The following is a 15,557-nucleotide window of genomic DNA, read 5'->3' on the forward strand; positions in this document are numbered from 1 at the left end:
CTGGACGGATTGTTGTCATTGATGGGAAAATGAATTCCAGAGTTTATCAAGACATTTTGCAGGAAAACGTACGACCATCTGTCCGCCAACTGAAGCTCCGCAGAGGATGGGTGATGCAACAGGACAATGACCCAAAGCATACAAGTAATTCAACAAAACAATGGCTGCAACAGCACAGAATACGCCTTCTGAAGTGGTCCAGTCAGAGTCCTGACCTCAACTCGATTGAAATGCTGTGGCATGACCTTAAGAGAGCGATTCACACCAGACATCCCAAGAATATTGCTACACTGAAACAGTTTTGTGAAGAGGAGTGGTCCAAAATTACTCCAGATCGTTGTGCAGGTCTGATCTGCAACTACAGGAAATGTTTGGTTGAGGTTATTGCTGCCAAAAGAGGGTCAACCAGTTATTAAGTCCAAAGGTTCACATACTTTTTCTTCCCTGCACTGTGAATGTTTACATGTTATGGCAACATCTAATGTTTGTGTAGTAATATGTTCAGCAGACTGTGTTCTTCTATTGTTGTGACTTAGATGATGTTCAGAGCACATTTTATGCCCAATTCATGCAAAACTTCACGTAATCCCATGGGGTTCACATACTTTTTCTTGCAACTGTATATCTTAAACGGTGCCCATGTGGGTTACAATATGTAGGTAGGACAGTGCACATGCTGCGCACACGACTAGACAAACATATTAGGAATATCCATAGGGGGTTTCCCAATCCTAGCCTCTCTAAACACTATGCATTACATCACAAAAAAAATCCAGAAGGTACACTTTTCTTGGCTATTGATAAATTTGTCGCTAATTGGAGAGGCAGTCACGTCAGACATAAAATATCGAAATTGGAAACAATGTGGATATATTCTCTTAAATTTTATGTCCCATTTGGCCTTAACATCAAGTGGGATGTAAATGCGTTCATCAATATTAGTTTATTTTTATTATTTTGCTGGTTGTTTTTAAAAGTATATTTTTTTTCTGGGTATTGTTTTGTGTTTTTTATTGTTTTTGTTTTTATGATTCTGATGTAGTTATATTAAGTTTTTTCATTTGATAAGTTTATTTTTAAGTGTTTAATTCTTTTGCTGTATTTTAATAACATTGTTGTAGTTTTTATTTTCCCCACAAGATGGCCTTGATGGTGGTGACGTCACTGAATCATTGATATATTTTAGATGGTTTGTCAATTAAAAATTGTTCAATCATATTTTTTATGTTTAGTTATCTTTTTGCAGTGCTTGCTCATATTTGGCAGTAATATTTTGGGTGGGCCCCTTAATGTGGTCCGTTTTATCCCTTCCTATGACTTGTATTATTCATTAGCTATGTAATGATGTGATGTCACGCCGCAGATGGCCACATGGAAGGCCGGCAGCCATTTTACTGTTCCCGGAGTGAGTGCTGACAACCTTTTTTGCTCTGCTAATACACGGTATTCCCTATTTTCAATAAAATTGCTACACTATTAGCACCTTATTGTTTTTGGCTTGTCATTAACGAGCCTCCAAGGTAGAGAGATCCTTACTTTTTTGAGCTGTTTATCTGGTGGTCTGAGGTTTCCCTGGAGCTGTCCCTGGATGCTGAGAGGGTCCTGTGAGAGAGATTGGAGTTGCCTTGTATGCTGACCGTGTGCCAGATGATTCCACCATCCTTACCTGTACCCAGATGACCACAATGGGATAATACATATATACATGCGCTTTATTTTTGCGCTTCTGGTGAGTACAATCATATTACCGGTTTCAATCACGGATTTCACCAACACGGATCACTTGAATTTTGGACTTTATCCTGCTTATGTTATGTCATTATTCATCATACACTAAAGTCACTTCATATTTATTAATTTATTGTCACTTATACGTAATTACATGACGGTTCACTTTATACCTTCTGAACACTTATAGCGCTATTAAGCGCCCACGTTAGATATATTTTTGTTTCCTTTCAGCGCTGTATTTTTATATAAATGATTGTATAGAGGGTAAGAGGTTTCACCTTTAATGCCAGCAGCTAGACATCCAAGAGCTCACTTTTATCTCTTTTATTCATTTGTCAAAATACAATGACACAGTGGGGAGGATTCCCCCATCCACATCAAGTGTATGGATGGGGGAAATGGGTCCATTTTTTTTCATTCAACCAGCTGATTGAATGAAAAAACTGACCCATCTATGGAGAAGCTTAATATTACCCTCTCCCCAGCCTAACAATGCTGCTGTCTAAAGATGTCTGCTTTACTATGTCATCCAGAATGCAGAAACTCTAAAGCTGGCCATAGATGGATAGAATTTTTAATGAAAATTCATAGAAAAAGTATTGTGAAATTTTGTATGACAATTCTCAGAACATCCTAATTTGAATTTAAAAAGATGTTGCTTGCTTTTAAACATTTGATTTTGGAATAAACGAAAGCCACATACATCTTCCATCCAAACACATATACATACACACCCCTTCATGGCCACATTCTGTAGATTAACATTTAAAAAGACAGAATCGCGATAATCCGGAGTTCCGGCGCCGACCCACACAATCCGCTGCCATCCGTGCAGCTGCGGACCACAACGGGGCAGCGGAGGCCCCTGGTGACATCCCCTGTATCTGGGAGAGGGGCTCCAGGCGATATCTCCGCCATCTGTAGAGGCGGAAATCCGCGGCCTGGCGCGGCCGCATGATCCGGGACTCCGGCGCCTCGTATTTAAATCCGCTACCATCCGGGTGGCAGTGGCTCATCCGAGGACATCAGAGGCACCCCCTGCATCCCCTGAGTCCGGGAGAGAGGCACCGTTGTATATTGCCGCTCCCCGTGGCGGCAAGCATCTGCGGCCTACTCCACCTGATACGGACCTCCTCATTCGAGCCACAGTGAGTATAGGAGGCAAGGGGGTTGGCGGCTACAGATCATCCTGCCCCCCCCCCCCCCCCAGTGACTCAGGAAACGGGGCTCCCATTCTTTGCTCCAGAAACTGCCCTCCTCTGTGACCACTGCCCCTGTTGAGCCCTGAGGCCTATATACTGCCCTGGTGGAGTGCCGGGGCTCCCTGGATCTGCCCTGGAGGGCCCTGGGATCATCATAGGGGGACCTCTGTTCTATATGTGTCCCTCGTCCCTCTCAGACCCTAAGGTGGGCCATCATCCTGCTCCTGGGAGTTACTGATGGTGGCTACCACGGCCTATGTCCTCTCTACGTCCTCACAGCTCGCTAATTATTTTTACAATATAAAGTTTTTGCGGATAAGCCTGATAGCATTTATGTAACTACAACCCTAATCCTGTTTCGGGCGTCATAGGTCCCCTGGGGTTATTATCTCCTTTGGCTATCTAATTTCCAGTTGATCACCCCCAGGAGACTCAAAATTCCCTCACAATATTCCTACTTAAGACGCACGAGATTTGCAGCATGTCTCCAGATAATATTATTATTATTATTACATCGAGTTTATATAGCGCCAAAGGGTTTGCTCAGCGCTGTACAATAGAGGGGGGGACAATACATGAAACAGTACAGCAACTACAAACAGCACACGAGGGTTAGAGGGCCCTACTCTTTCGAGCTTACAATCTAGGAGGGAGGGGGTAGTGGTACAGGAGGAAGTGGCTGTGGGGGATGGAGTGGTAGGAAGGAGAACGGCAGTTAGGTGAGGGTGGGGTAGGCTTCCCTGAAGAGGTGGGTTTTCAGGGAGCGCCTGAAGGTGAGGAGGGAAGGCGACAGTCTGATGGATTGGGGTAGTGAGTTCCAGAGGATGGGGGAGGACCTGGAGAAGTCTTGCAGACGTGTGTGGGAGGAGGAGACCAGGGGGCAAGATAGAAGGAGGTCCTGTGAAGAGCGAAGGGTACGGGAAGGGTGATACCTGGGAATCAGGTTGGTGAGGTAGTTAGGGGCAGTGTTGTGAATGGCTTTGTAGGTACAAAGCCATTCACAACACTGCCCCTAACTACCTCACCAACCTGATTCCCAGGTATCACCCTTCCCGTACCCTTCGCTCTTCACAGGACCTCCTTCTATCTTGCCCCCTGGTCTCCTCCTCCCACACACATCTGCAAGACTTCTCCAGGTGAGTAGATAGGCAGAGGGGGGTGGCAGAGGTGGAGCGGTTGGTGAGGTGGATGAGTCTAGCCGCTGAGTTCAGGATGGTCTGAAGCGGGGACAGCCTGCACTGGGGCAGGCCGGTGAGGAGGGAGTTGCAGTAGTCGAGGTGTGAGATAATCAGGGAGTGTACGAGTATTTTAGTGGTGTCTGGGGTAAGGAAGGTGCGTATTTTGGCGATGTTGCGAAGGTGGAGCCTGCATGTGTTTGTAAGTGATTTGACATGAGGTTGGAAGGAGAGGTTTGAGTCCAGAATGACGCCAAGGACTTTGGCTTGCGGGATTGATGGTGGTGTTGTTGGTAGTGATGGATAGGATGGGGGGGGGGGCGAGGGCAGGGGGGAAGATGAGAAGCTCGGTTTTGGAGAGGTTAAGCTTGAGGAAATGGAGCGACATCCAGTCAGAGATGTTGTTTAGGTGGTGAGTGATGCGGGTGGAGAATGTGGGGGTGAGGTGGGGTGTGGAGAGGTAAATTTGAGTGTCATCAGCGTAGAGGTGGTAGTTGAAGCCGTGGGAGTATATGAGTTTTCCAAGGGAGGAGGTGTAGATGGAGAAGAGAAGGGGTCCAAGGACAGAGCCCTGGGGGACCCCAACAGAGAGGGGGAGGGAAGGGGAGGTGGCACCATTGTAGGAAACGCTGAAGGAGCGTCAGGATAGGTAAGAGGAAAACCAGGAGAGAGCGGTGTCTCTGATGCCAAGGGAGAGTAGTTTATTAAGGAGGAGGGGGTGATCAACTGTGTCGAAGGCCACGGAGAGGTCCAGGAGGAGGAGGACAGAGTAGTCGCCTTTGGCGGTTAGTAGGTCGTTGGTGATTTTGAGGAGGGCAGTTTCGGTGGAGTGTAGGGGGCGGAAGCCGGACTGTAGTGGATCAAGGAGGATGTTGTCAGTTAGGTGGGCACTTAGGCGGTCATAGACTAAGCGCTCAAGGAGTTTGGAAGTGAGTGGCAGCAGGGATATGGGTCTGAGGTTGTTTGGGTCAGTGGGGTCCAGGTAAGGGCTTTTTGGAGTATGGGGGTGATGTGCGCATGCTTTAGGGGATAGGGGAATACGCCGGTAGAGAGGGAGAGATTGAAGATGTGGGTGAGGGAGCAGATGAGGGAACAGGGGGGTGACTGGAGGAGTTGAGAGGGGATAGGGTCCAGGGGGCAGGTAGTGAGGCGGGCTTCAGAGAAGACCCTGGTGACTTCCTCAGTGGTAGCGGGGCTGAAGGAGTGCAGAGCTGGGGGGGTTACGGTAAGCGGGGTCTTGGGTGCGGTGTGGGGCAGTGCGGTTGCGAGGGCAGAGGAGGGAAGAGATGAGGGGGAGATGGGGGGGGTGGCTAGGTGGGGAGGTACAGAACGAGCATCCCTGTCCGATCCCACGCAGGATACCACGGCTCCTTCATTAGCTCTGGTCAGTGAATATACACAGCAACTTACAAAGGGGGACCTGGAAGCTTGCTTGGAAACTATTTACACCAAGCTGGCCGCTAAATTCCAATCAGAATTGCATAAAAGCACTAATGTTCTCTCTCAGGAAATAGCCACATTGGGCTCCAGGACCGACCGCTTAGAAACTAAACATGATGAACTTAGCCTGGATATGGTAAACTTTCCAGGGATCATGATCATCTACAAACAGCCTTTTTACAATTGCAGGCGCAGGTTGAGGACCTTGATAATCGAAACCGCAGGAATAATCTGCGAGTCAGGGGAATCCCGGAGTCTGTGTTTGATCTTTCACAAACCATAACCAAGTTATTCAAATCACAAATCACTTCCAGAGCGTGACCCTGGATCCTTTGCTTGTGACCGCATCCACAGAGCCCTGCGCCCTAAACCTCCTAACGATAAACCGCATAGGGACATTGTCCTGTGTATGAAGGATTTTCGGACCAAAGAAGACATACTTCGAGCTGCTCGCAATACCCCAACGATCTCCTTTGAAGGCTCGGTTTTACAAATCTTTTCAGATGTTTCGGCTACGTTGGAGAAACGTAGAAAAATGAAAGAAGTTACCACTGCCCTTTTCTCAGCTTGTATCCGATATAAATGGGGCTTTCCTTTTAAGCTGATAGTTCCTCACAATGGGAGCACATATATAGCCACATCCCTTCCTGAAGGTAGAGAAATTTTGGCCAAATTGGGCCTAGCGGATGCCCCATCACCTCAACGTCCACCCTCTACCCCTCGTGTCTTTCCCATTTGGCATATTCCATCTCCACGGAGGGATAGAAGGAGAGTCCAACAAGAACCGGGTTGATATGACTATGCTCATTTGCCTATTACCCATGGTTTTGATAGTCCCTAGTCCTGGTCCACAGTTTACTATGACTGACACAAGAATCGGGATACAGGGATTTTCCTCATTTCTATCTCTTACACCTTTAGGATGTGCACGAGAATAAGGCTTCCTGGCTGTAATTCTGAATTTTTTACCTTGGGTAGAGGTACCAGTAAGGGCTGTTCTCTTTCACCCCTTTTATTTGCGCTGGTGTTGGAACCCTTGGCAGTAGAGATCAGATCACATCCGGATATTTCTGGCTACCCATTATTAGTTTCACATTTCAAAATAAGCATGTATGCTGATGATGTTATGCTTTTTCTTACTAACCCGTTAACTTCATTGCCTAATTTATGTGCCGTATTGAACGATTTTGCTATAGCGTTAGGTCTTACTGTTAATTTTACCAAATCAGTGATTATGCCTGTTAATGTTCCTGATCCCCTAAGTGCATCTCTCCGTAGTTCTTTTCCATTTCATTGGGCCATGGACCAGATATCTTATTTAGGTATTCATCTCACTCCCAGATACTCGGATATGTTTGCGGCTAATTATCCAACATGTGTATCACGTCTCTCTACTCTATTGAAGATTTGGCATGGTTACCCTATTTCCTTCCTGGGTAGAGTCACGGCGGTTAAAATGAATATTTTGCCTAAACTACTTTATCTTTTTAGAGCTCTTCCAATCCCGATTTTGAAAACATTTTTGGACCACTTTTAGCGGACTATCAACAAGTTTATTTGGGGTAATAAGCGTCCACGTTTTGCTTCATCTGTTTTGTACCGCTCACAACGGATGGGAGGCCTCGGCCTTCCCAATTTTTGGCTATATTACCTCTCGGCTCGTTTTACGCAACTATCACAATGGGCAACTATTAACTTTCAGATCCCATGGATCAAGTTTGAATCTCAGTCTATACGCCCATTCTATTTACCGGGTATTTTGTGGTCCAAAATTTCCCCTCGCTCGCTAACCTTTCATAACTCTATAGTGACCCATTCACTGACACTTTGGTCAAAATACAAATCTAAATTGAATCTGGTCTCTTCTATTCCCCCAGGTGTTTCACTTTTTGGTGATCCTACTTTTGTTGCAGCTTTTTCTTCCCCTCAAACGTTTCGTTGGTGGTATGATCGCTCTTTTATCAGATTATCTGATTTTCAAAGAGGAGGATCTTATATTACCTTTGATATGCTGCGCGTGCTTTTTGATATCCCTCTTCGTGAGTACCATCGTTACCGACAGATTAGACATTTTTTTGGTTCACACTTTGGCCTTGTGCCATCTTCTCCGATTTCCTTTTTTGAACGTATCAGCCGTGACTCTCCTAGGGGAAGGGGTCTTATTTCTGATCTTTATCACCAATCTTTGATCTGTCTTTTTCATACACCCCCCCCCTATATAGACAAAAATGGGAGGAAGATAGTGGTATCACTTTTTTGGATGAGGATTGGGATTCCATGGTGGATAACATATGTAGGTGTTCTCGATCTCTTTCTGTTCGAGAGACGGCCCTCAAGGTTTTAACTAGATGGTATTATACCCCATCAAGACTACATGTACTGTTCCCACAAACGTCCCCTTTATGTTTCCGGGGCTGTGGCCTCACAGGTACTTTGGTTCATATAGTTTGGGATTGCCCGACCATATCTATTATTTGCTGCAAGATATCTGAGGTGGCTACCTCACTGGTGGGTACCCCGGTACGATTATCTTTACAGACCTGTCTATTGGGGGCTCATATCCCAGGGGTCTCTGATGCCATTATGAGATTGATACATACTATATGTATTGCCACTTTATGGTCTATTGCCTTACATTGGAAGTCCAATTCTGTACCCTTGGCCTCCGTTTTACACAGAATTGATGCTGTAATGCTCATGGAACGTATTCCTTATACCCTACTGAATAAGATGCACTTATTTGATAAAAAATGGGAGTCATGGAAGGATTATAGACATTTAATGCATAATTAATAACATTCCCAATGAAAGTTGACTGGCATATACTGTTGACAGATGTATCATTCAATCTACCTTATCATCTACATATTTCATGTACTTGCTACCTACTCTTTTCTATTTCTTCTCTTTCTTTCATTAATATACTTTTCTGTATTGTACTTTTCAAAAGTGCCTTTTTTTTGCTGTAAGTATCATTTGAAAATGTACTGTTGTTTTACAGTCTACTTTTGTACAATAAAACCGTTTGTAAACAAAAAAAAAAGACAGAATCGCTATTAAAAGAGTTGGGACAGAGAAGTTTCCCAGCCTCCAGATTCTTGTCTTTATCCTTTAATGCTATATGCTCGTTAGGGTACCACCTATCCTCCTTATCACCATCACTCTTGCTTTATATCAATTCATTTTCCATTAGTCTCCATCTCTCTCACTACCCGATGCCATACCAACTTTCCTAGTCAACAGGAAAGTGTACTGAAGTGTGCAGGATCCTGGCATTACACCTGGATCTACTGATCATGGGTGCAATGCTTTACAGGCTTTCTTACCTGCAAAAAAGATGTGCATCTATTATTTTTTTTTTCCTTTTATAAAAGTTGAATTTATTCTTTAATACAGCAATCATGGTGCCTGAGCACAGGATTTAAGGATGCTGCAATGGCCAAATGAGTGCTAAAAATGCAGGTACATACTCCATGTGGAACTAGAGATCAAGCAAAACTGTTACTTTATAAAGTACAAGCTCATATTATGTGATATTATTAGACCAGTTTACGGCAGTATAAGGAGATATTATTAGGACAGTTTACAGCAGGATAATGTAGGTGCTAAGGTGGGTCCAAAAATCAGTTTCTACATACAAACCACAGTGCCTGCTATTTATAAATGTGTCAAACATTTGCTAAAGTCAGCAAGGTCAAAGTTTCAGTTGAATTACCATTGCTGGTATGATATATAGCCACATATATATATATATATATTTTTTTTTTTTTTTTTTAACTATTGACTGATTTAATGATGCAGTTGCAAGGAAGGCGATATTTACAAGCCCTATTATCACACACCAGACATTTTTTGCAAAAGCCAACATTACAAAATTATGTTCCTAATACTTTTCCTACCTCAAGCAAGGTGATGGTGTCAGTATTTCTGGGGTGAGCGGTACAGTGTCCAGAGTCTGTGATGTGGTAAGAATGTCATTGATAGTGTGAGTCTGGACAGGGACACTATCTTCACAAGTCTCTTCATCCACTGTGACCTCTGCATCTTTCTCCTTGTCACTTTGGGACTCAGAGAGGGCTGAGCAGTACATGGACTCGCCAAGAGGCTTGCTGGTGTCAAAGCACTCAGGCAGAATGATGATGTAATCTTCAGCAGAGTCACTGGAAGCCTGGCTTTCTACTTCATCTCTCTGATTCTCTTCTCGGATTGGTTGTTCCACCTCATATAGATCATCTGCTTGGATGTCAGTCATTGCTAAGACAAGAAATATACAAAAATATGTAATGAGCTCACAAATATTTTGTAATCACATCTTCAGATAAACTCAACAAAGCATTTGTTACATAGATTGTCTGAAACACATTGTATATATAAAGCCTGTACCAACTTCAAAAATACAAAAAGGGGTTACCAGTGATTGGGAATTGTGCAGCAGACTCTATGGGGGAGATTTATTAAAACTGGTGCAGCTGTGCTAACTTCAGCTTGTTCAATTAAGCTTTGACTATAAAACCTGGATGCCGTTTGGTTTCTATGCTAGGCTGCACCAGATTTTGCACCATGCAGTAAATAACTCCTGATGTCTGTTCTGGTAACTAAGGTAAAAAAAACATTTAAAGTTGTATGCAACAGGCTAACACTAGAGTTAGCACCTTAGTGAACACCTGAGGTGTAGAGCAGAGGGTGAAGGGGCGAGGCCACGAACTGGAAGTGCAGGGACCCCATAGAAAATGTAGAAAAATTGCTAATGCACTAGAAAGATGGGTACATGAAAGCGAGTATCTTTAAGGTCCACATAAGCCAGGAAGTCTTCCTGGTGGAGGGAGGCAATGACAGCTCTGGAGGATTCCATCTAGAATTTTGGGATCCAAATGTAAACATTCAGATCCAAGATGGGGCAAATGCCCCCATTTGGTCTGGGAACAGTGAACTGGTTGCAGTAAGACCGCTCAAACTGTGGCAATAACACCTTGATCCAAAAGACCCAAGAGGGTTTGATGAAGATCTGCTAGTCTGGTTAGAGACACAAAAAGGTTGGAAATGAGGAAACAAGCAGGGGGTAGGGAGGGAAATGAGTAAGTAGCCCTTTGACATTGCCTCCTGCACCCAAGCATCCAAAATCCAAGTTGTCCAAGTGTCTGCAAAATTTACCAGAGATCCCCCCAATCTGGAAAATGGAGTCCCACCTTCATGCAGAGAAAGGCATATGTAAAGATTTGCCAGACTTGGAATGCTAGACTTTAAGGGTGGATTAGGAGCCATGTTTGGGGAAGTCTCAAAGTTGAGGTCGAGGGACTGGAGAAATGAAAAGTGACAATACTTGACAGTCAGAGGGAAACAAATTTGCAGTGTGATTCTTAGGCCTTTTCTGATGGGAAAAATGGGTGCTCTTGCCACCTTCTGCATCCATGATAATGTTTTAAAGAGCCAGTCTGAAGAGACATTGTCCCTTGAAGGCCATATGGATCAAATGTTTCTTGCGCAAATGTTCTTCAATCCAGAATTTAAAAAATAATAATGATAAAACCCAAGCTGAAAAATCTTGATGTGATGTTAAACCAGCCTCGAAATTGGTGGAAATAATAAGGGAGGGGTGGCAGTGACAAGCAGCGATCTCTTTTATGGCTTTCAATGAAGCAGCTGAAAGCCGCAAGAGGGAGAGGAGGAGAAGCGGCTTCTAGCTGCTTCATTGAAAGCCATACAGCAGATGGCTGCTTGTTACTGCTCCCAGCTGCACAGATCATCCCCGAATGTACTGTTTCTTTCTGCGCCCCCCCATGTGTGCTCCTCAGTGCCCAGCCCCTCCTCCAATCCTCCGCACCAATAGGAGAAGAGGGGAGAGAGGCTGGATCTACTCTGCCTCCCCCCTGTGCCCGTCCACACTCCAGTCCGTGCAGCTTCAGAGAATGTGTGGGCCGGAAATGGTACACAGAGCAGTCGACAGCTGTGATGCATCTAACTGAGCATGTGAGTCTGACCTACCTTCCTTCCACCCACCCCTCCCTTTCTTCCTTCCACCCACCCCTCCCTTTCTTCCTTCCACCCACCTCTCCCTTTCTTCCTTCCACCCAAACCTCTCTTCTACCCATCACTTCTTTCCTTCCTCCCCTCCCTTCCTTCCACCTCTCCCTTCCTTCCACCCACCCCTCCCTTCCTTCCCTTACAGTGAAGTTACACGATTTCAAAATCCGGTGACCTGCTGATTTCCTTGCGATTTGCAAGACATCTGACACAGATGTCTATGCAAATTGCAACAAAAGTAGTGCATGCACAACTTTAGAAATCGGTGCGGCTCCGAACAAGTCAGAACCGCACCGATATGACCGCTCTAATAGCAGACAATAGGGCACAACTTGGCATACGATTTGCAAGTCACCTGGCATGAAAATTGCACCCGATGTGACTGGGGGCTTAACAGTGCCATTTCATAAGATAATTTACGAGTGTGTGTTTAGGGGTGGAATTAAGAGCAGGGCAGGGTAGGGGTTGGGTGGGTTTAAGTCCTTAAGTCCTGGCTAGTAGCTCAGAACTGTACATTTTGAGCCCTGTAAACCTTTTATTTTTTTTTAAATCACAAACATGCAATGGTTTTGCACAGAGCAGCCCTGATCCTTGTCTTCTGAGGTCCCCCGTGGTCACTCCTCACCATCAGAGCACCCCACTAGCCTCACTACCTGTGTTCATTGACATAGACAATGGGGCATTGCCCTGCCCTTTGCCCTCATCACAGGATTTGATAAACAGCAGTTGGAGCCAATGGCTCCCATTATCAGTCTGCACTGTAAGGAGGGAGAAAGAGAGAGCTGGATCAAGATTGGGTTCAGGTAAGTATTAAAGGATGGTGAGGGGGGATCCTGCAGCACAGAATGTATTAAGGTAAAAAACCTTAAGGCTTTAGAACCACTTGAAATCCCTCCCTTCTTGTAAAAATGTAAACACTCCCCTAATGTCCTTTAATCTAATGCTAGGTAGCATTAGTGTTGGTACACATGAGGTTAATTTCAGTAATTTAACCAAAGTGTGCTATGCATTTTGAATGCATAGGTTAATGCAGTGCAGATTCTTCTCAAGCAAGCAGCACATTAGTAAAATCACTAAATCTTACTCCAATTCTCCTGAGACAGCAGTGCTTTAGATCTCACATTGCAGGGCCTATGTACACTGGCTCAAAAAACCACAAGTGCCCTTAGAAGAAAAAAAAAAAAAAAGCTAATTTGAGCATTTTTTTGTACTAGCGTTTAGGCGTGGTTTGCATTTTCAAGAGTGCTTTTCTAGCAGATAAAAAAAACACTACACAGAAGGGTTTTTTCTGCCTCTACACGCTGACCTTAAAATATGCCTCTAAATGTCCTAATGTGCAAGGACACATAGGATAACACTGAGCTGGTTCCACAGGTGAAAAGCTAAACTCCTCCAGATGCAACATTTTTATTTAAGCTAGTGTGCATGGACCCTAAGACTGTGGGGACAGGAATGCCTAGGCACCCTCATATGTCAGGAAGTGCACTGCTGTTTTTCCAGAGGAGTTCAAGACAAAAACGGTATATTGTTTAGGATACTATTTAGGCACAAAAAACATGTTAGATGTTCCCTATAATCTAGCAAATCTTCATTAGATGAGTTCAGATCCAATTTAAAGCAGAATTAAACCCCCTGCAAACAAAAAACAAAACAACATTGGGCCCAAGGAGCTTTTAGCTGAAATGTGCTAGTTTGCACTACATATTAGAACATTATGACAGAATTTATCTTTTTGGCACACAAGTGATCCCCTCCAATGCTGTGGTGTCATGGGCCATCTTTTCCTTTTTTCCTTCTATGTTCAGACTCTTCGGTCATTTGATGACGTTACTCCTGCTCATGCACACAAGAGACACCATCATGACACAGAGACAGACCATAAACATATGCAGAGCAGCATATGTGTGGCTCAATATACACAAATGTTGAAAGACTGGAAGAAAGGTTTATGACAAAATAACAGTCCATACTCTCAGCAATTTGTTACGTTGAGTATGGAAACTAGGCATGAAGGCAATAATCATATTAGGCACCTGTCAAGCATGCCTCCTTACCTGTATCAGTTTTCTGTTCCAGATTTTGTGTATCTCTGACTGTGGACTGCTCTGAAACTGGTCTACAAACCACAGAGAAGGAATTCTGAGTGATATCATGATCAGACTTCTTACTATAGTAGAAACTTGACTGTGGTGATGACTGATGGGAACCTAGACAGGAGATTACAATCATTAATATTCTATGAAAACTTTACTGCTTTAGCTCCGCCCCATAGCAGAAATACTGCTACAGGGCAGCAGCTGTGCTCAAAATCACGTATATACAGTCAGGTCCATAAATATTGGGACATCAACACAATGCTAACATTTTTGGCTCTATACACCACCACAATGGATTTGAAATGAAACGAACAAGATGTGCTTTAACTGCAGACTGTCAGCTTTAATTTGATGGTATTTACATCCAAATCAGGTGAACGGTGTAGGAATTACAACAGTTTGCATATGTGCCTCCCACTTGTTAAGGGACCAAAAGTAATGGGACAGAATAATAATCATAAATCAAACTTTCACTTTTTAATACTTGGTTGCAAATCCTTTGCAGTCAATTACAGCCTGAAGTCTGGAACGCATAGACATCACCAGACGCTGGGTTTCATCCCTGGTGATGCTCTGCCAGGCCTCTACTGCAACTGTCTTCAGTTCCTGCTTGTTCTTGGGGCATTTTCCCTTCAATTTTGTCTTTAGCAAGTGAAATGTATGCTCAATCGGATTCAGGTCAGGTGATTGACTTGGCCATTGCATAACATTCCACTTCTTTCCCTTAAAAAACTCTTTGGTTGCTTTTGCAGTATGCTTTGGGTCATTGTCCATCTGCACTGTGAAGAGGCGTCCAATGAGTTCTGAAGCATTTGGCTGAATATGAGCAGATAATATTGCCCGAAACACTTCAGAATTCATCCTGCTGCTTTTGTCAGCAGTCACATCATCAATAAATACAAGAGAACCAGTTTCATTGGCAGCCATACATGCCCACGCCATGACACTACCACCACCATGCTTCACTGATGAGGTGGTATGCTTAGGATCATGAACAGTTCCTTTCCTTCTCCATACTCTTCTCTTCCCATCACTCTGGTACAAGTTGATCTTGGTCTCATCTGTCCATAGGAGGTTGTTCCAGAACTGTGAAGGCTTTTTTAGATGTCGTTTGGCAAACTCTAATCTGGCCTTCCTGTTTTTGATGCTCACCAATGGTATACATCTGTGGTGAACCCTCTGTATTCACTCTGGTGAAGTCTTCTCTTGATTGTTGACTTTGACACACATACACCTGCCTCCTGGAGAGTGTTCTTGATCTGGCCAACTGTTGTGAATGGTGTTTTCTTCACCAGGGAAAGAATTCTTCGGTCATCCACCACAGTTGTTTTCCGTGGTCTTCTGGGTCTCTTGGTGTTGCTGAGCTCCCCGGTGCATTCCTTCTTTTTAAGAATGTTCCAAACAGTTGTTTTGGCCACGCCTAATGTTTTTGCTATCTCTCTGATGGGTTTGTTTTGTTTTTTCAGCCTAATGATGGCTTGCTTCACTGAAAGTGACAGCTCTTTGGATCTCATCTTGAGAGTTGACAGCAACAGATTCCAAATGCAAATAGCACACTTGAAATGAAGTCTGGACCTTTTATCTGCTCATAGTAATTGGGATAATGAGGGAATAACACACGCCTGGCCATGGAACAGCTGAGAAGCCAATTGTCCCATTACTTGTGGTCCCTTAACAAGTGGGAGGCATATATGCAAACTGTTTTAATTCCAACACCGTTCACCTGATTTGGATGTAGATACCCTCAAATTAAAGCTGACAGTCTGCAGTTAAAGCACATCTTGTTCGTTTCATTTCAAATCCATTGTGGTGGTGTATAGAGCCAAAAATGTTAGAATTGTGTCAATGTCCCAATATTTATGGACCTGACTGTATATATGGGATTTTTAATT

At 44.0% G+C, this 15,557-nt stretch overlaps 1 protein-coding gene across 1 annotated transcript in view; it reads right to left on the minus strand.

Annotated features, from left to right (window-relative positions):
* The window catches only part of NBR1 (NBR1 autophagy cargo receptor), a 254,021-nt gene that overhangs the window by 32,364 nt on the left and 206,100 nt on the right, over positions 1-15,557 (minus strand). Inside the window, exons 17-18 of the mRNA XM_089690227.1 lie at positions 13,624-13,776; positions 9,448-9,802 (exon numbers count right to left, since the gene is read on the minus strand). Of these exons, the coding sequence (XP_089546353.1) occupies positions 9,448-9,802; positions 13,624-13,776 (508 nt within the window). The remainder of the gene's footprint in view (positions 1-9,447; positions 9,803-13,623; positions 13,777-15,557) is intronic.

The sequence above is a fragment of the Staurois parvus genome, unplaced genomic scaffold (genome assembly GCF_062004578.1).
Source record: "Staurois parvus isolate SC_StPar_1 unplaced genomic scaffold, SC_StPar_1.0 ptg000524l, whole genome shotgun sequence".
NCBI lineage: Eukaryota > Metazoa > Chordata > Amphibia > Anura > Ranidae > Staurois > Staurois parvus.